This window comes from Montipora foliosa, chromosome 8, assembly GCF_036669935.1.
Source record: "Montipora foliosa isolate CH-2021 chromosome 8, ASM3666993v2, whole genome shotgun sequence".
Classification (NCBI taxonomy): Eukaryota; Metazoa; Cnidaria; class Anthozoa; order Scleractinia; family Acroporidae; genus Montipora; species Montipora foliosa.
In genome coordinates, this window is record NC_090876.1 from 35648750 (window position 1) to 35667470 (window position 18721).

The 18721-nt window shown below is 38.9% G+C and overlaps 1 protein-coding gene and 1 pseudogene across 1 annotated transcript; one reads left to right on the plus strand and one right to left on the minus strand.

Moving 5' to 3' along the window:
• Positions 1–2711: 2711 nt before the first annotated feature.
• Positions 2712–3513, plus strand: LOC138013025 (uncharacterized; annotated as a pseudogene).
• A 9749-nt stretch (positions 3514–13262) lies between these two features.
• On the minus strand, positions 13263–13796 carry LOC137968739 (uncharacterized). The gene has a single exon (XM_068815244.1). It carries the CDS (start codon positions 13794–13796, stop codon positions 13263–13265), a length of 534 nt encoding a protein of 177 aa, XP_068671345.1.
• Positions 13797–18721: the final 4925 nt, after the last annotated feature.

An 18721-nucleotide genomic window follows, 5' to 3' on the forward strand; every position in this document is an offset into this window, starting at 1 on the left:
TGTGGTTGTCGCTGATCTGTTTGGTGTCATTCATACAGCAACTATTGCTTCAAGTGTGGGGCTAGTGGCCATTATGTGCGTGAGCGTATGGCCCAGTTTAGCTGACACTCTCCTGCAGAATTTCAGGGAAACAGTGAGAGGTCATGCCCATGGGACAGGGTGTGACAGGGCTACAAAATCAGTCCCGTTGCGTCCAGTGTGGAAAACAAAGAACAGACGATGTCGCACTTAACTGCTGCGGAGCTTGTAAAACACAGAACTGTGCACAGACCAGTTTGCATGGCTACACAGGAACTTGAGAAACAGAAAACAGCTGAAGTTGCTGGTGATAATTTGAACATGACCTTCCCCTGCCACTTAATGCCAAGACAGCAGGCTGGACTGACAAAACTCGTAGGACGGAGGTGCATGGTAAAATGCCTAATTCAGGGAAAGGAGGTGGAAGCATTATGGGATACAGGCTCCCAGGTCTTTGTTGTGTCAAGAAAGTGGCAACAAACTTACTTATGTTGGAGGTGTTTACAAATGTTGAAGAGTTGTTGGGAGCTGGAGAAGAGTTAAATCTGGAAGCAATGAATGGGACAGACATTCCATTCAATGGGTGGATCGAGGTCAGGTTTAAGTTGGCTGGAGACGACACAACTATTTATGAACTGACAGTTCCAGTACCGGTGGGACAAAAGGAACAAGAGTACCCGATCGTTGGCTTCAATGTTATAGATGTTCTCAGTCAACATAGTGAAAACTCTCAAGCTGTAAGTAACATCATTCCCTTTAGTTCATCATGCTCATGTAAGCGCTCTGGTCAATCTCATAGGATACTGGTACCACAGCTGTCATGCTGCCAAAAGGAGAGGCAACGAAATTTAAGTGTCAAATTCACTTCAGAATATTTTCTGATCAAAGGCCACCAATACTTCTTAGGGTATGTAATTAAAGTAACCAATGTACAACTTCTCCTTCGACTTGAAAGAAAACGAAGAACCTGTCCAACTAAGGGGAGAGGCGGAAAGAGGTATGGACGATCGAGAAGAGCAGTGTCCTTATTTACATCCTGGGCGAATAAATTCACTCCACATGAGGCTGGTGAAGGGTAAAGGGAAAAGTGTGGCAGATCATTTCCTTTCAAATCACACATCACATTCGAGTCTGATGCCATTAGATCACAGGTGTGACCCCCGGGGCGACCAAACTTTCGCTGGGCAGAGCTTGCTATCAAGAACAGATAAACGACGGGACGGAGCATCCGCTGGGTTCTCGGCAGATGGCACATAGGTTATGTGGAGGGAAATGTTAAGTTGCTCCGTTGTTAAAAACAATCTCAGGGACGCACTTCGCCCTCCTTGCCTAGACCATGCGTCGACAACAGCCTTGTTATCTACGTGTGCATCTACCCAAGCATTTCGTACTAGGTCCGGGAAGCATGCAAGGGCTTTATCCAAAGCCAAGGCTTCTCTTGTGTTGATATCGAGAGTTTTTCCTTTGACAGACCAATAATCTGATGCAGTCAAAGATTCCTGCGACATCAAAGAGGCACCCCAACCGGTCCCTGACGGGTCTGTGGCCAAGGAGATTCATATGTGGCGCTTATCTCTCCAAGGAAGGGGATCATCCCAGGTCTCGAGGAAGAGCCAGTGGGTAAACTTTTCACATAGGTTATTATCAATCTTGACCAGGCGATGGGTTCGCATGCCTTTGGAGATGGCTAAATTCCTTTTTCTTGTAAACAGGATTGCCCCAGGGACCGGCAGAGAAAAGGAAACACACTTGCCCGCGAGTCCCTTGGCCGGGATGAGGTGGAAAGCCTGTTGAACAGAGTCTGAGAGGAACCCTAAGCATGGTACAACTTGAGCCCGGCAGAAAATAGACTTGGAAAGTCCCAAAAAATAACCCAGTCGAACCAAAAAGACAGCCAAGTTGGCAGCTGCCAGGTTACGTTCGTCAGCTGTTTGCAATTGAGAATATGAACTTCGGGTAAGATCAACCTGAAGCTGACCATTGTGACGATCATCGATATACAACAGGCATGGGACGCCCAACTAACAGAGGAAGTTAGTTGCTACAAGACTAGTAGAGTGGTAAACAAAAGGCGAGATTTTCCAGCCAAAAGGGAGGGTGTTATAAGCAAAATACCACCCGCCCCACTAGACCCAGATCTTGCAACTTTCTCCATAATTGCGGCTGTAGTCTACATTTGGGTTGATGGGCTCGTATGTTCTTCAACTCTGAACTGGAGTAAGCTAGTCTAGCTGTAACAGGCTTCAGTTGTTGAGTTCTTGGATGTTGTTCAAATCCAAGATGGCGGTCAGTGTTCGACAACTTCAAAGATAACAACCAGAGTTGGGTTCCAGTAAGCCACCAGCAATGAAATATCTTGATGTAGAGATAGACCAGTAATACAAGAGGCACATTGACTACATTTACGGGCCGCATACTGCAGCAGCAATCACATTAAGACGAAACTTCGACAAGCACAAAACTACGTGGCAGCCATCAACGGCGCCGCTGACAACAAGGTTGGTCTATCTGCCAACCTTCGGGACGGGGAAAAGACTTAGTGTGTCCTGGTTCAGCAAGAACATTTGAACTGTGTGCAAACGGAAAGAGATTTTTATAAAAGGGTCTGCCAAGAAGCGAAAACAATTTTCGAAGAAATTGAAGGAAGAGTCGACTTGGATCAACAACATGGAGTCTGTACCCTCGACATCATAATGCATTACTCATTTGATTTCACACAGCAAATCCATATTCCCAGCAATCCAATGCAACCGGGACCCATTTCTTTTAAGACCCCTCGCAAATGTGGAATTTTTGGTGTCATGTGTGAGGCGATTCCTAGACAGGTGAATTATTTGATTGAATTATTTGAAGTGTCGTTGGCAAAGGAGCTAACACTACTATCAGTTACATGCATCATTACTTGGTGAGACTCTTCACGCTGACAAATATTCAAGACAAAACAAAAACAATTATTTTATCTGGTATTTATCGTGGAGAACAATCCTTAAGCTACGCGAATCTGTGAATTATTTTCTTATTGCTGGGCATACCAAATTTGGACTGGATCGCTGCTTTAGACTCATCAAGAGTGCGTATAAAGGGAACTTTGTTTCTTCTCTTTACGAGTTTGCCGACATGGTGGATACATCCAGCACCGTTGGAATCAATAAATCCCAGCTGGTTGGCACACATGATGGAAGAGTCATTGTGCCTGTGTTCAACTGGTCCTCGTATCTCGAGCGATACTTCATCAAAATTCCACACATAAAAAAATACCATCACTTCAGACTTTCCAAAGACGAGCCAGGAAAACTTTATTTCAAAGAATTCAGTAATTCTCGAGAACAATCCTTGATGCTCTTGAAGAACCGCACTATGTTGCCACCTGAATCTGCACTCCCATCAGAGATCAGTCCTGAGGGATTAAGTGAAGAACGGAAAAAGTACACCTTTCGCGAGATACGGCAATTTTGCAAGCACGGGACAGAAGATCTTGTTGCTCCAGCGCCCTGAAGTTCCCGCCTGAATTAAAAACAGTTCATTTACCCTGCAATGCAGTACAAGGGGAACTCCTGCATTGTTGAGGGTTTGACGATGCACTGCAGATCATTAAAAACGGCTCCTTTAGGAGCCACCAAATCGAATAAAGCCATGACCAACTCATTATACTCTCTCTAAGACCTCAAAACTACCAAGTGAAATACGAAAACAAACGGCAGCAAAAAAGTGCAATTGACTCCAGATAACTCGAATCCTCGGTGACTCGAAGCTCCAGCTAACACAAACCAAAATGATTTTCCCTGGATTTGCTCAATACATTTACTATAGTTTCACCCTCAATAACTCGAACCCCTCGATAACTATTTTTCCCTTCAGGTAATATTCTCTACAATTAATTTACCCTCGAGAAGTCAAACCCCATTTCCAAGGTAAGTCAAACAAAACTCCAAAAAATGAATTTATTTTTATCTGCATAGAGTCAAATTTAGCAGGATGTAGCCCTCTAAGTACTGCCCTGAGTAAACCATGCACAGTAGTACTCTTCCTCTAGGCACTATGCACTTTGAACAGTATCCTATTAAATTCAGGGGTTTTAAAAATTTCATTTGGAATCTCTGAGTTACGCTTGCGTGTGAACAAAGGCGGCTGCTGATGCTTTGTCAGTGTAAGCGGTACTTTGTTGGTGTGGGCGGGACTTTAAGGATGTGAGATTTTTGTGATCTATTGTTTTCCACTTTCTGGTTCGTTTGTGTAAATGATTCCACTGGATTGAAAACGCTACAAAAACAACTCTCCTCGAAATTTCAAAGTTTAGACTTAACATTTGTTGAAAATAGCAGAAAATACTCGCGCGAGAAAAGGTCAACAACAATGCATGCTTCAGTTCATCATGTGCCTTTTCCCTCTTTTGTGCTTTCCATTTAACAGAACTGGAAGGAATAAGGGCCTCTTCATATGAGCTCGGTTACCGAGATGAAATTGGTGTCTGTTCATATGGTGACTTTCAGCCAGCTTTCCGAGATGAAAAATTTTAAAAAGTGGTGACGCGACGATTCAAGCGTGAAATCTAACGAACAAGCCGGGCGAGAATTTCTCGATTTTCTTTGTTTAAACAACCTCAAATTACTTTTGACTTTACATTAACTATCAAATAAGACTATTCCAAGCTTCATTATCGAAGAAAAGGGAACTAAAAGCTCGGTAACGTCCGTTCTATCACGAAAATGCATTGTATTATTTTCCTCCTGGTAACCGGGATGAAGTGTTCATATGGCAAAATTTCCAGCCCGCTTACCTAGATCCAGGTTGGAAAAACTGAGATCTCGGTAAACGGGACAGCCCGGCTCTTCTCATATGAACACATCGAATTTTTTGCGAAGGAAAGAGTAGCAAGGCGAGATATCGGAAACCGATCCAGCCTGGTAGACCAGGCTCATATGAAGAGGCCCTAACTCTACAACACATTCAAATTAACACACTTCGACGATCATACATACTCCTCCAGAAGAATACAAGGGAATATCATGCAAGTGTTCCTTGAAGTGGTTGCATTTTCTTTGGAAAGTGATGGGTCTGGCCAGCCAGTTCTGGCAAAAGGAAAGCGCCCTTAGAAACAAAGTTACTTTAAAAAGTAACAGCCTCACTTAAGTTAAACACCTTCCAAGAACGGTGTAAAGTGCTAACAGTCAGGAATCGTGAAAGTGACTCACATTCATATTGAGAAAGTTTACAAGTTGCTTGCGTGCGCAAAAGGCACGCTTTATAGTCACTTGCAAATGAATGGGGATGTGTGACTTTTTTAACGTATTGTGTTTTTTCTTGTTTTTGTCCTAGAGTCTCAGTGTCCCAGTGCATTAGCAATTTCTTACAAAAATAACAGTTCCTTGCGTTGAGCCGAAAACTGTTATAAGCGACGATATAAAAGTGGCGAACGTTCACAGTCCTGCTATACACCCTTTTATAGATGATTTACTCATCATATAATTATGACTAATAAAGAGCAAGTGTATAAGTAATTTATGGCAACTGGTCACACGTATGCTAGTTCACTGAAGCATGTAGTTTTCAACGTCTTAAATTTGCATTCCAATGCAGTATGCATTGTTCCAATGAAAAAGAAAGGATTTCGATCCACTCACTGCAAGTACTACAGTATAAAAGGTCTGTCACTGGCCTTTTTGTCACTTTCAATTTAAAGTGTTGAGCATAGCTTTGTAGTCATGTCTTTGAGAAAGATTTGCAAGGAATGGGGGAAACGTCCCTTGAAAGCTTTGTTCTTCTTCCCTGAGGAAGACAAGACTGGCATAGCCACGACGAAGTTTATCGTGGAAAAAGATCTGGAATTACGAGAAGGGTTGGAATGGGAGAAAGACTTTCTCTAAGATCGTGGCTTTGGATGGTAAGTTACTTACTGACCCAAATGTCTTTAGCGAGACTGCCTTGTTTCGATTACTTAAAGAAGCACGATCACTAGAGTGCGTGGTAGTTTTGACAATGTAAATAAAGCCCGCATTTCGTGGCCAGGGCCTGTTCTTGAAAGTCCTGGACACATTTCATGCATGAAAAGCTATGCATGTAAGCGTAAATGGAACATTTGCACTCACCAAATTAGTTACATGTAGGCCGCTTAACATGTGATTGGACTCTTGATTGGGAACCGGTAGACATGGTCTCCTGCAAATTCGATTACCAATTTTAAGTATGACAAAAGCACTGAAACTAATCAGCGTGGGTTGTGTTTCTAGATGACGAGAAAAAGTTAAGCGACAAGGACATTGAATGGTCGAAAGAGAATATTCCAGAAAGTGGACGGGCAGAGATGGATGCAGAGCCTAAGAGAAAGAGGAGAAAGAAAGTTGCACCCTCGAAAAAATCAAATAAAGGTTAGTATATATGTTCAGTTTGTTTCCCCTTTTTTGCGCGCTCGAAATAAAATACATGTACATAAGTTTTAAATTTGTCTTTTAACTCAACTTGCATTAGTCAAAAAAGGCCTGAAGATCCAAAGCTAGATACTCTAGAAGGTGCTTTTGTAACTGATAAAAGGTGGGGCAAAATCATTGTTCTAAAGCGACATACTATTCACAATGTCAAGTGGAATATTTCTCATTAAATATGAAGTCTGGGTAGAAGAGAGAAGTATCCGTAAAATTCTGAAAAATATGCCTTGCAAAGCGTTGAAAGCGTTGGAAAAAAGCAGGTCATGTTTAAAAACAATAAGATGCATTGTAAAAGCGATAGCTCTGCCCCCTCCTTCAGTTGGCAGCCGACAGTCAAATCATTGCGTTCGCAGAACACAGTTCTAATGCAGACTGAATTGAAATTTTTTTGGGTAATCTGCGGGGGCCAAGCATGCGCACATCATCGCAAAGCAGTTGCATATGTGATGGTTTCATTTCTCAACAGTTTGCTCAAGTTTAGAAGTTGTGTGGAGAAGCTCCAAAATTAGATGTTCTATAAAAATAACAAAGATTTCGTGTTTAAATATATCAAAGACGAACACATTTTTGCGTTCAACGTTTAGGAGAACTCGATGCGTTCTTCCCGTACCTGGAAAAATTGTTGTTGGCAGAGACGCATCTTGGAAAGCGAAATCAAGGGGATTGTCGACTCAGAAAGCAGGAGAACACCGCTAAGACCACTGGAACTTTCTCAGAGGTTCAATAGTTATAGCGATACTTGGGAGAACTATTATGCTTCTTCTTCTTAACAAACAGTACCATCAAATCAGTCATTGCCACCGAACATTTTACCGACAACAACAGCTCCCTGCATCAATGTGGAGCGTTCAATTGCTGGTGGTCAGGAGATTAAACCACTGGATAGAAAGAGGGATGAAATGAATGAAAATTTACTCGTTCTTCAGGTGCAAAAACTAAAAGCAGAGCAACAGAATTCACTTCATTAGCGGTGATTCGTGGACGGATTTGTAATAGGTGTCATCCAAGTGGTCACACAGAAACCACCTGTAAATCAAGCCCTTGTGAAAGACTGTGTCAACAACTGCAAGATCCGTGAAAAACACCCCGAGATAAAAAAACAAATATAGTCATTGTAAGCGGAACTTAAAGAGCTACAGAAACAGCACGGAAACCAGACGAGTGAATTAGAAAACTTCACGGCATCCAGAGAAAAATCAAAATCCAGTTTCTTCGCTGTTATGCGCAATCGTCTTCGTTTGCAGAATTTGCCCAAATACACAGATCGTTTGAGACTAGACAAGGACCTGTTGGTGTTACAACGTGCACTACGAAATCAAGTCCCACAATGGAAACCCGAAGAAGGCGATTGGCAACTGTTGATGATAATTGAACAATATCATCACGCTAAAGTTGCCCCTTATTTGCCAGCGCGAAACTATTTTGTTGATGGTGTGACGATCCAACATCAGGCTGGGTTAAACCCGACTGGAGATTATCCTTACTTGTGAATTTTATCCGTGAGTGAACTAGACTTTGAGAGACCAGTTATTTGCTCGTTAAAATTAGCGTTGTTTTGACACTTTCCGTTTATTGTAGTTGAGTTGAAATGATGAAAATGTACATAATGAGTTTTGATCTTTGGAGAACTCGCCTGAAATGTTTGTTTATCTGACGTGAAGTGTACAAAATATTCCTTTCAGTTTTGCACATTATGTAACTTGTTCTTCCTTGAATTTACAAACATTGAATTAAGTTTATCAAAAGTCATCCCCCAGACATGACCTCTCTGTTGTTATTTTCAACGCTCGAGCGACTTCCATCGAGCCCTTTCTTTATGAACTATTTGTCTGTGGCATACAACATACAGGAGCCGACTCTAGTCCGATATGTTTGTAATTTACTCTCTGGTTTTGTAATGGTTTTATTCTAAATAAATTTTGACATTTCCATGTGTGCCGTACAATTACGGGTAAACAGGCAAATGTCACAGCGTAGAATTTTGTCATCGCAGTTCCTCACAAAGATTCGGTTTTTCAACAAGTGCGTTGAACTGTTTTCTCTTATTTACTTGCTTGTGGTAAAAGAGTAAAAAGATTCCAGGAACAATTTGGCGGGAACAGTTTATTGCATGCTCATGTCAATGGTTTCCAATTGTGTACGTAAACTCTGAGATGGACAGAAATAATAATATCCGTAATTCCCAACTTTGGATTTCCTGAATTCGTTTGCTTTATTACGCTGGCAGGTTTACTTGTAATCTGAACTCGACTATAATTTTTTTTACCCTAGCAAACGTCCAACTTCGCATAAACCGAAAAGGAGTCTGTTATGACAATGGAAGACCCTACCCTGACATAATAAGAGAACGAGCCAATCAAGGTACGAACATAAAAGAGAACGAGTGAAGATTTTGCTCATGCAGGCACAAGCCAACGTCAAATTGTAACAGAACTTCGGGTTGGTCGGGGTTACGTGCAAAAAGTTCTTGAATAGTACAATGATAAAAAAATTTTGTTACAAATTCTCCGTACTAGTTTTTTGGTTTCAAAAGTTTCCAATGAAGTTCTCGAGTTTATGTCTGTTGAGAAAATTATGAAGCCAAGTGTTCATGCCTCTGAAATATGACAGAGACTTTTGTTGGATGGTGTTGTAGATGCCGACGATTTGCCGAGTGCTTCTGAAATAAATAAACGAATAAGGCGTGACTTGGTCATGAGCAAAAAGATATTATCAGTCAAACCGTCAGAAAGCACTACTCCTGAACAAATTGTCAGACAAGACGAATATCTTAACTTGATATCTACATTTCAACCACACCAAATCCACTTTTTTGACGGGGCAAGTGTGATAAAAACCAGTGGGAATCATAGTTACGGGAACGCTACCGTCGGCAAGAAAGCAGTCGAGTTTCAACGATACGCTTCAAACACCAATTCCACCATCAAACTTGCTCCACTCAGTACATGGGGTAGACTACTATAATATTCTTGACGGCCTGTCGAATGGATTTCAGTTGCTTCACTTTTTTGAAGATGCTGTTGAAATTCAACGCCCTGATGGAAGTGTTCTTCTTGAGCGTGCCGATTGCGTCGTGATGGACAATTGTGGCTTTCACCATGGTCTGTTTGTTGAGCTTGTTCTAAGAGAACTTTTGAATGACTATGGCGTCCAGCTTATTTACCAGCCACCTTACTCATCACATCTAAATACCTGTGAATATTGTTTTCACCAAATAAAGGTATTCTTGTGGAGATGTCAAATGTTAGCGATAGAAGAGACCAAAATTGCCATAGTCGAGGGTGTTTCATTGATATCAGCAGCTAAATCCTTTAAAGAACTATTTTCGCTATTGCATCTACACATAACAACAAAAGCAATCTTTCGCGTCTTGTAAAGTTGTTGACCTTTTGCCTCTACTTTATCAGTTACAATTGAGAAATTTCCATTTGGAAGTTGCGTGTTGAAACTTTTTATGGAGGCGTGTCTGTCAATCTAATTCATGTACCCTGATTGGCTAACTTGCAAAAAAATGTTTGTTGGGTGGCCACGGTAAAGCGTGTCGCACTGTAAAATTAGTTTTAATGAAAACCACAAATGTATGGCCAACTCATAGCCCAGCAAAAGTTAATTTATAAAAAGAGCAAACAATCTGCATTCAAATACCTTCTTTTCGTGGTTATGAAAATAATCTCTACATCGCCTACAAATACCTGAAAAAAAAAAACTTTATTAGTGATTATCAAGTATAATATCAGCAAAATGAATAAGTTATTCATAATTGTTAAGTTAAGATACGGGGGGAAAGAAAAGCTTGAGAAAATGATGACGTAGTAAACTCCCCCGAAAAGTTACGAGGGACAGGCCTTTATTTAAAAACAAATCATAATTATACAAACAAGACGATAGTGGCCTGCAGTTAGGAATGCTATTCTAAGCGGGGCACTTAAGCTGCGTGCAAATATGCTGGATTTGTCTTCTGTACTAGCTCTTAACATGTTGAGCTCAAGAAGTTAAGTGCATTTGAACACCCTGTTGAGAGATGTTGAGCAGTGTTGAGTCTTGTTGAGTCAAATTTGAAACTGGTCAAACTTTTCGTTTAACATTTCCTTCGTTTTGTGGTCATCCATGTGTGGCTCAACAAAGTTGAGTGCATTTGCACAGCAATGCTCAACATGTTGAGCCCACACATGCGCAGTGCCCAGCGTATCCATTGGGAGTTTAAACATATCGAACATTTTACAACATGGCATCGCAGGAGTTAGAAGTTCTACAGGAAAGTAGACAACAAAATGGACGGAGGAAGAAACGGAAAATCTTATCAAAGTTGAGTGCATTTGCACAGCAATGCTCAACATGTTGAGCCCACACATGCGCAGTGCCCAGCGTATCCATTGGGAGTTTAAACATATCGAACATTTTACAACATGGCATTGCAGGAGTTAGAAGTTCTACAGGAAAGTAGACAACAAAATGGACGGAGGAAGAAACGGAAAATCTTATTGATTTGTTGGAGAAAAATACATGCTTATGGGACGTAAGCAAGAAAGAATACCACTTAACAATCAAGAGAGAGAAAGCACTCCGTGATATGAGTGACGAACTAGACATTGAAGTAGCAGATATTAAGACAAAGATCTTGGGCCTTCGGTCTCAGCTTGGCCGAGAACTTAACAAAACACGGTCAAAGAAATTAGGTCAAGGCATGGCTGAAAACTACAAGTGAACCTGGGTTTTCTGGGAAAAGCTACAGTTCCTCGTGCCAGTAATGCAAGCTGGCAAAAGCCATGACTCTCTGTCTTCCACTACTAGCCGTTGCTCTACACCGGAATCTGAAGATACAAACGATTTCTTACATGATCAGGATGACCTTTCTAATTCTATTGAAGAAGAAGTTACACCCTTGCGACTAAACAAACGAAAGAAAACACCTGACGGAGAGTCCCAGACAAGGAACGAGTTATTGTCAACTTGTATCCAGGTTTTGCAAATGCCTTTGCCTGCAATCAAAGCTGAGACGAAATGACAATGCTCTTTCTCCCTTTATATCGCTGAGAAGTTGGCAACATTTGATAAAAAGTCCAGACAGATCGCAGAAAAGCAAATAAACAATATCATTTTCGAAAAAGAAATGAAAAATGATGAAGCTCCTGTGGTGGAACAACCAAACTGGACCACTGAGATGACAAACGTTACACCAGGATACATGGCCACGCTACAAGGCAGTCAGCAAATGTTTAGATGAAATTTTTCAGAAGTAACTGTTATTAAAAAAACTGGACTTGTCAATGTTATAAAGGTATCTCATTTATGATACCGAGTTATGTTATCGAAATAGCTTGACTTTTTAATAGCTAATATTTATTTATTTATCATGCAACAATATAAGTTATTAATACAACAAACATGCATAACAGACTTGTTCACATTATGAAATGGGGTTCTGTTTCAAATCGTCAGTTCTCTCATTATCAAGAATTTGAATTAAGTAATAAAGTTGACATTATTTATTATTGAGATAATAATGTTTTTTATGTTTAGACATTGCCTAGTAGGATCTACATGTACCTGATCCTAGCACCCAGGTAGGATTTTTGCCTACTAGAGTCTACCTAGTCCCTTATAAGAGATTACTCCCTTACTATTCTTTGTTTCTATTTCAGTATTATTTACTGACTCTTAATATCTGTTTCATGGATTAAGTGCACTCACTCCCTTAATTGACCCTTGGAACATTTTGTCACAGAGTCACAGCATAACTTTTCCCCTCAAAATGTAGGAAATTGCATTTTTTAGGCTCAAAATTAGAACAATATTTTGGAATATGCACCATAATCCGCCCCAGCTATAGCATAAAATACATGCACATTCTCTGCACACCATGACGATTATATCACAAAGCCACAGTAGAGTGAGTGCAATTATAATTATAAATAGTCAAATACAGTTGTAGTCTGTTTAATGGAATAGTGTGCTCACTCTTAAGCTTTAAAAGTATATATTTTATTATGGTCTCAAGATATTGACTGCCCCAAGATATTAACCACAAAATAAACAACAGTTATTAAAGTGAAAAGCCCCGAGCATTAACTAGCACTTATCCCATTGCTAGTCAACTGACCCTTCATTAAAAAAAATGATCTTTAAAAGTTTCCCGCACTGCTTTGGCATCTGTGGTTGCATTATGCTCTGTTGATGGGACAGCAAGGGGACTGAATGCTTCTGCAGACGACTCTTGATGCAAGATACCAGATACCAGACCATTTTGTTCATAGTCTGCCAGTCCAACAGGACAATAGGTTGTACAGGATGAACTCTGGCGTAAATAGTTATGCAGGCAAAGTGAAGTAAACACTACCAGTTCTACGGTATCTGGTGGGAGCAGAAAAACAGACTGAAATACACGCCACCTGTAAAAAGGAGGGAAAACAACATTATTAATCTCATATTGTATATATCAAGTCAAAATAATGGTATTTTTATCAACATTGCTACATTTGATCCAAGAATTACAAAAGACAATAACATGCAAATGGTGTAATTTTGTAAGTATGGTATCATTCTTATAGTTACCAGCTGGCAATAATTCCAAACAGATTCTCAACGATTCTCCTTGCTCGGCTGTGTCTATAGTTATAAACACGCTTATCCTGGGTGAGGCCATTTTGGGGATAAGGCTTCATGATATTCTTCTTTAAAGCGAAAGCATCATCTCCAACAAACACACAGGGTAATTCCTTAACACCAAATGGAAGGCACTTTGGAGGAAGCAAAATTGTTTCATCCTCAATTGACTTTGCAAGACCACACTTGTTCCAAACACCACTATCTGACATTCTTCCATTAGTTCCAACATCGGCATATAGACAGACACTCATAGTTTGGGCCAGCCATTAAAACTATAGAGTTCGTTCCTTTATAATTGAAATATTGAGATCCAGCATTTGCAGGACTTTGCATCACAACATGCTTGCCATCTTTAGCCCCAAGACAATTTGGAAAATTCCACCTTTCTTCAAAAATGTTGGCAATCCGTAACCATTCTTCCACAGAAGATGGAGTTTTCACACACTGCGGAACGATATGTTTCTTCACAGCTCTGCAGACTTCTTTTACGATGTAGGAGATGGTGGATACAGATATTCGAAATTGAAAACTTAAAGAATGGTAAGTCTCCCCTGTTGCCAGAAATCTGATAGTCAACGCAAGCCTTTCTGGAGCTTTAATAACTTCTGTAGCACCAAGAATATCTTTTGGTGTTATGAAGGGCTCAATCATTCCTAGAATTTCACAAAAATTGCCATGGTTCATTCGCATCATTTCCTTGAGCCTGCAGTGTCCTCGATCACGAGCTCTTTTACTATGTTGTTGTAGCATCCTTCACTGCTTCTACGCCGAATCCACCCTCTTGTTTTACCACGTGGTTTTTTTGGTTGGTTTATGAAATTCAGTCACTGGACATATTAGCTTTGCAGCAACTAGCCATAGTACAGCTATTCAAGGACATTTTTAAAAATAAAATTATCAATCAGTCAGACAGACTAATTAAACTATTTTATAAGCTTCGTATGTTTACAACAAAGTCCAACATAAACAGTAATTTTGTCATTAAGGGTTTGTTTTATTTATTCAATATTTGTCACCTTTTGCAGTTGCAGCGTTCTCCCGGTTTTTAAACCCCGTCGCCAAACCTTCTTGATGTAAAATGTTCATCAGATGAAATTAACCTGTTATATATGAGACTTTCCCATGAAACGCGGAAAAACTGTGGTACATCTTATTCTATTAATTCCCTTTGCGATAAGCAGAAGTACGATTTTAAAGCAACAAATCTATAATATTTCAATATCTTTGTTTTGATTTGCTCCCCATCTCCAATCTATCGATGGCGCTGGCAGCTTACTTGAGCCAACTGGAATGACATTGTCGGTGGCCATAAATATCTGCTTTGAAAGTGAACCATTTACTGCCCGGTTTGCTTTTGCCCTCTCTTTTTTATGTCTTGCAATCTCTGGTGGGATTTGGCAAAATTCTCGCTTTCCCTTCCAGTATATACCAAGAGTACACCAGTGGAGAGCGCAAATAGTATAGTCTGGTCGGACTATGGCGTCAAAGTGCGACTTTGAATTTACGTTAGTAGTATAGGAGTTGGGGGTTTCAGCGCATTTTTGCAAAAATGCGATTAAACGCCCCAACTCATACTACTTTCCATTTAATGGCTTCCATCGATGGTTTCCATCACATGGGCGTGGCCAAATATGGGCGTGGTCATTTTCGGTCTCATATTATTGGAAATCTATATGTTTTATATTTCTGCGAATCTATGCCGTGGCGAGGTAGAATGGATCCAACGCAAAATTTATTTTGGATCTATATGTTTTTAAAAATAATAACTCATATAATAGTATAATGAGTTGTAAAGAAATACATGAAGAACTTGTCAATATGGAAGAAGTTATCTGTCCATTTTGCAATCAACCAATCTCAAAGCATACTAAAAAAACAGAACAATGTTGTGATGAACCGTTTATAGTGAATGATAACAATATGCTAGTTTGTAAAAAATGTGGGTTGGTTAATGGCTATAAACCACTTATAGAATTTGTTGATTTTCACTCAAATAAGCATAGATTTCACCGTAAATCAATCTATCAGCGAAAATATCATATAGAAAACATAATGAATAATATAGCTGTAAAAAATGGTTTTCAGATAACCGTGAAAAATAGAGATAAGATATTGAGAATTTTTGATGAAATTGGTAAGGTCGTAAAATCTGTGAATATAGACAGAAAGCGTATGATTAACATAAATTTCATTTTAAAACAAATATTTAAAATGCTTGATTTTCCTTTTGAAAAGGTTAAGACGAGTAAATCCAAAAAGACACTTCAATCATATGAACGATATTGGAAAGACATCCTGTCATTGGCATCAGACCGAATTAATGAAATAGTTAAGGAATGAATTGGTCATTGTATTTAGCGTAGAACTTGTCAACACTAGGACAAACATCAGTCACAAAATCATCTACATTTTTTAATTCTGTGTGAAACGATGGTTTAAAATCACCGCTTCTCAACATGTCTTTTATTGAATTCAATAGATGTTGATAACTTTGGTATGCATATGTGCAATTTTGTATTTTAAGATCCAGTGATTGGAAATCCATGTAAGACTTGATTAACAAAGCACAAGTGCTGATAGCTACAAGGGCTATACCTCCTGTCACCACAGCACTAATAATTCCACCAGTACCAGTTATGACAGAAACAGTATTTCCTAACAGTTTTAATTTTTTGTAACGTTTCACAGCTTGCTTGTAAGCCCAACACTTTCTATGGTATGCCTTATAATAGCTCTTTAGTTCGTCGACCTGATCTTCTGAGAGTTTGTCTGAAATATGGTTCCAGCTGAATATTCTCTTTTTTCGATCTGCCATATATATAGTTCAGATTGTTAATCGTCTGCATAGACAATATAGTATACCACTGACTTGACCACAAAAAGGTGATCTTTTAATCAGTTTAGTTGTGTATTTTTCTGAAATAGCATAAGTGTAACCTCTACCGAGCTTATGGTGGTCATAAAACCTCCCAGAAGCATCATGTAATACACTATGTGAATTTAATATATCAATCCAACCGAAGATCTTTTCAAGTAACCATGTTAGACAGCCACTACCTGGTCCAAGAAGACCAATTTCACCATCATTGAGTTCAAGAATCTCATTCATAGACATGTCTCTTTTAAAATAGAAACAGTGCAGGTATCGATAAACAAGTGCTGATTTTAATATTTTGTCATTAATGCATGGATGTTTTTCTTTTGCTTCTTGAAAACTATATTCCACCAATCGTAATAAATTGTCGATATACATATATATTGAGTTATATATTTTGAAAATCCACATCACAAATCGAAATGATTTTGAATGAATCTGAACATATTTTTCAATTCATCATCAGACAGAGATTTAGCCCAAACGGCAAAAGCATATAAATCCATTTTACAGAAACTTATAGCAACGCCATTATCATGAACCTGACATCCAATGAATATTTCTTGTGCTGAACCTGTAAGAGTAGCAGAAATTGTTGCTGTTTTAATCGGAGTCACTGTTGAAACACCTCTAAAAAGTTCCATATTTGTATGATTAACACGGATCGTCCACACCTCGATATTACCTGTGAGATGCGGCAAAGAAAGAACTGCGAGTCTACCAGCCGATATTGAACCAAAATCGATATAGACTGTGCCGTCTCCCCATGGTAAATGCACACCGAATCTGATGGCTCCACGCCCCCATTGAAATTGTGATTGGTTAGCTATCGATTCTGTTTTGACAATCAACATTACTGTACATGTGTTACCGGAACTACCCGCTATTTCAGAAACATCAAATGATTTTTTTTCCAAATAGTCATCACTACCATCGAAACGTATGAAAAAACGTTTTTTCAATGAATCCCTCAGAAGAAGAGGCTTTTTTGAATTAGTTTGTTGTGAAAAATCGATATTATTCACAGGATCAATCCATGAACTAACTCTGTCATTTGAATCGGCTGTGACTACTGATAAAGCTGGAATTAATGCAATGCTGATTTGGTCTAACACTGGTATACCAGGTAGACTGTTCGAAATAATAAAAGTCGCTCTGTCTAACTTCAAATCGAGTTGTTTTTTTATGACAACATGGTTATCTTCCGTAGCAGCCTTAACGACGAGATTTTTGTCAGTTTCTATATGTCCATCATCATTTACTGAAAGTTGAGCTTGAGCTTGATAGGTAAAATCATCATCAGAGTGATAGTCAATGGTGTATTCAATTCTGTCACCATTGTCGTCAAGAAGATATGTACCATCTAAATTTTTTACATACAATGTCATATACTGTTACATCATATAATTTAATTAATCAGTAATGTTTTGTATTGTATAAGGTAACCATAAGATCTTGCGCCATCCCCATCATCATCATCAAAATTTATTCGTATGCTTGTTATGTTTTCAAAATATCGATTGACATTGACAGTAAGTTTTGTGCTTGTTGAAAAATCTATGTCATAAAATAAACTTGTGTTTCCATAAAAAGCAATATGTTGATTCGAATCTGTTGGATATCTTTTTGGAGCATAAATTTTTATTTTATCGATATAAATTTTGGTAAATGTTAGATACACTGATCTAGAAATTAAAAAATTACAACCTCCTGATGATTCTGAAGTGGTTCCATAGGCGTAAGACGGTAATATCTTATCAAATAACTCTAAAATTTTGTTACCATTCATATTGATTGGCACATGCATTAAAAATTGATCATTTACAATCTCATAAGCCAAATTGTAATCATAAATTGTGAAATCAAGGTTGTTTTTTGCTTCGCCTTTTATACCGTAAATCAGGGCATACAATGGTAAAAGAGTTGGGCTTCTATTGTCATAATTTGCTTGAACAGTTACATATAACCGTCTTTCGATAGTTGGTGAAGAACCATTTGGTGATAAGTTCATGATAAAGCAATAATATTTATAATCTCTGTTGGTTTTGACCGTAGTGGTTCTATCAGTGTTCATGTTTCTTTTTTCAAAAGTAACCTGCAATGAATTAAACTCCACATCGAAACCGGTTCTCAGGAAATATATTTCTAAACACACAGTATACTTATCGCTATAATTGTCACGTATCAGTTTGAATAGATTAAAATCGAATCGTCCTTTAAACAGACTGGAACCATCTGCTGCCTTTTGAACATTGAATGAAAATGCTTTTTTGTTGTTTTTATGTGGTGAGTCATTATAGTTGGTTAAAGTGGCATCCTGTATTCCATAATCTTCTGTAAATTCCCCATCATCCATAGCATATTGCAGCACATTTTCTCTGTTTGTGTGAGTAGTTATGTGACTCTTCACTATTTCGTCGTCTACATATTTCTTGTTTTTTTCTATTTGTTCGTCTGTATATTTATTGTTTTCGGTAGAAACAGTTGCAATACCGTCATTCACTTGCTTCAAAGTGATGGCATCTTGATTATGTGTGGCGTTTCCAAGATTTGTTAGTCGATTATTATTCATATTCAAATTTCCAGTCAGAATAACAGAACCGTCTTTTTTCAAATAATCGGGCAAATTCAAGTTTGTAGTGTGTGTTTCAAGGTATTGTTTATTTACAGCGTCAGTGTTTCCTGTCGGATTAGCAAGATTGATAAGCTTGTTATTGTTCATATCCAAATTTCCAGTCATTTTAGAGGATCCGTCTAAACGAAGTGAATCTAAAAATAATCGATCAACGTAACCTTTTCC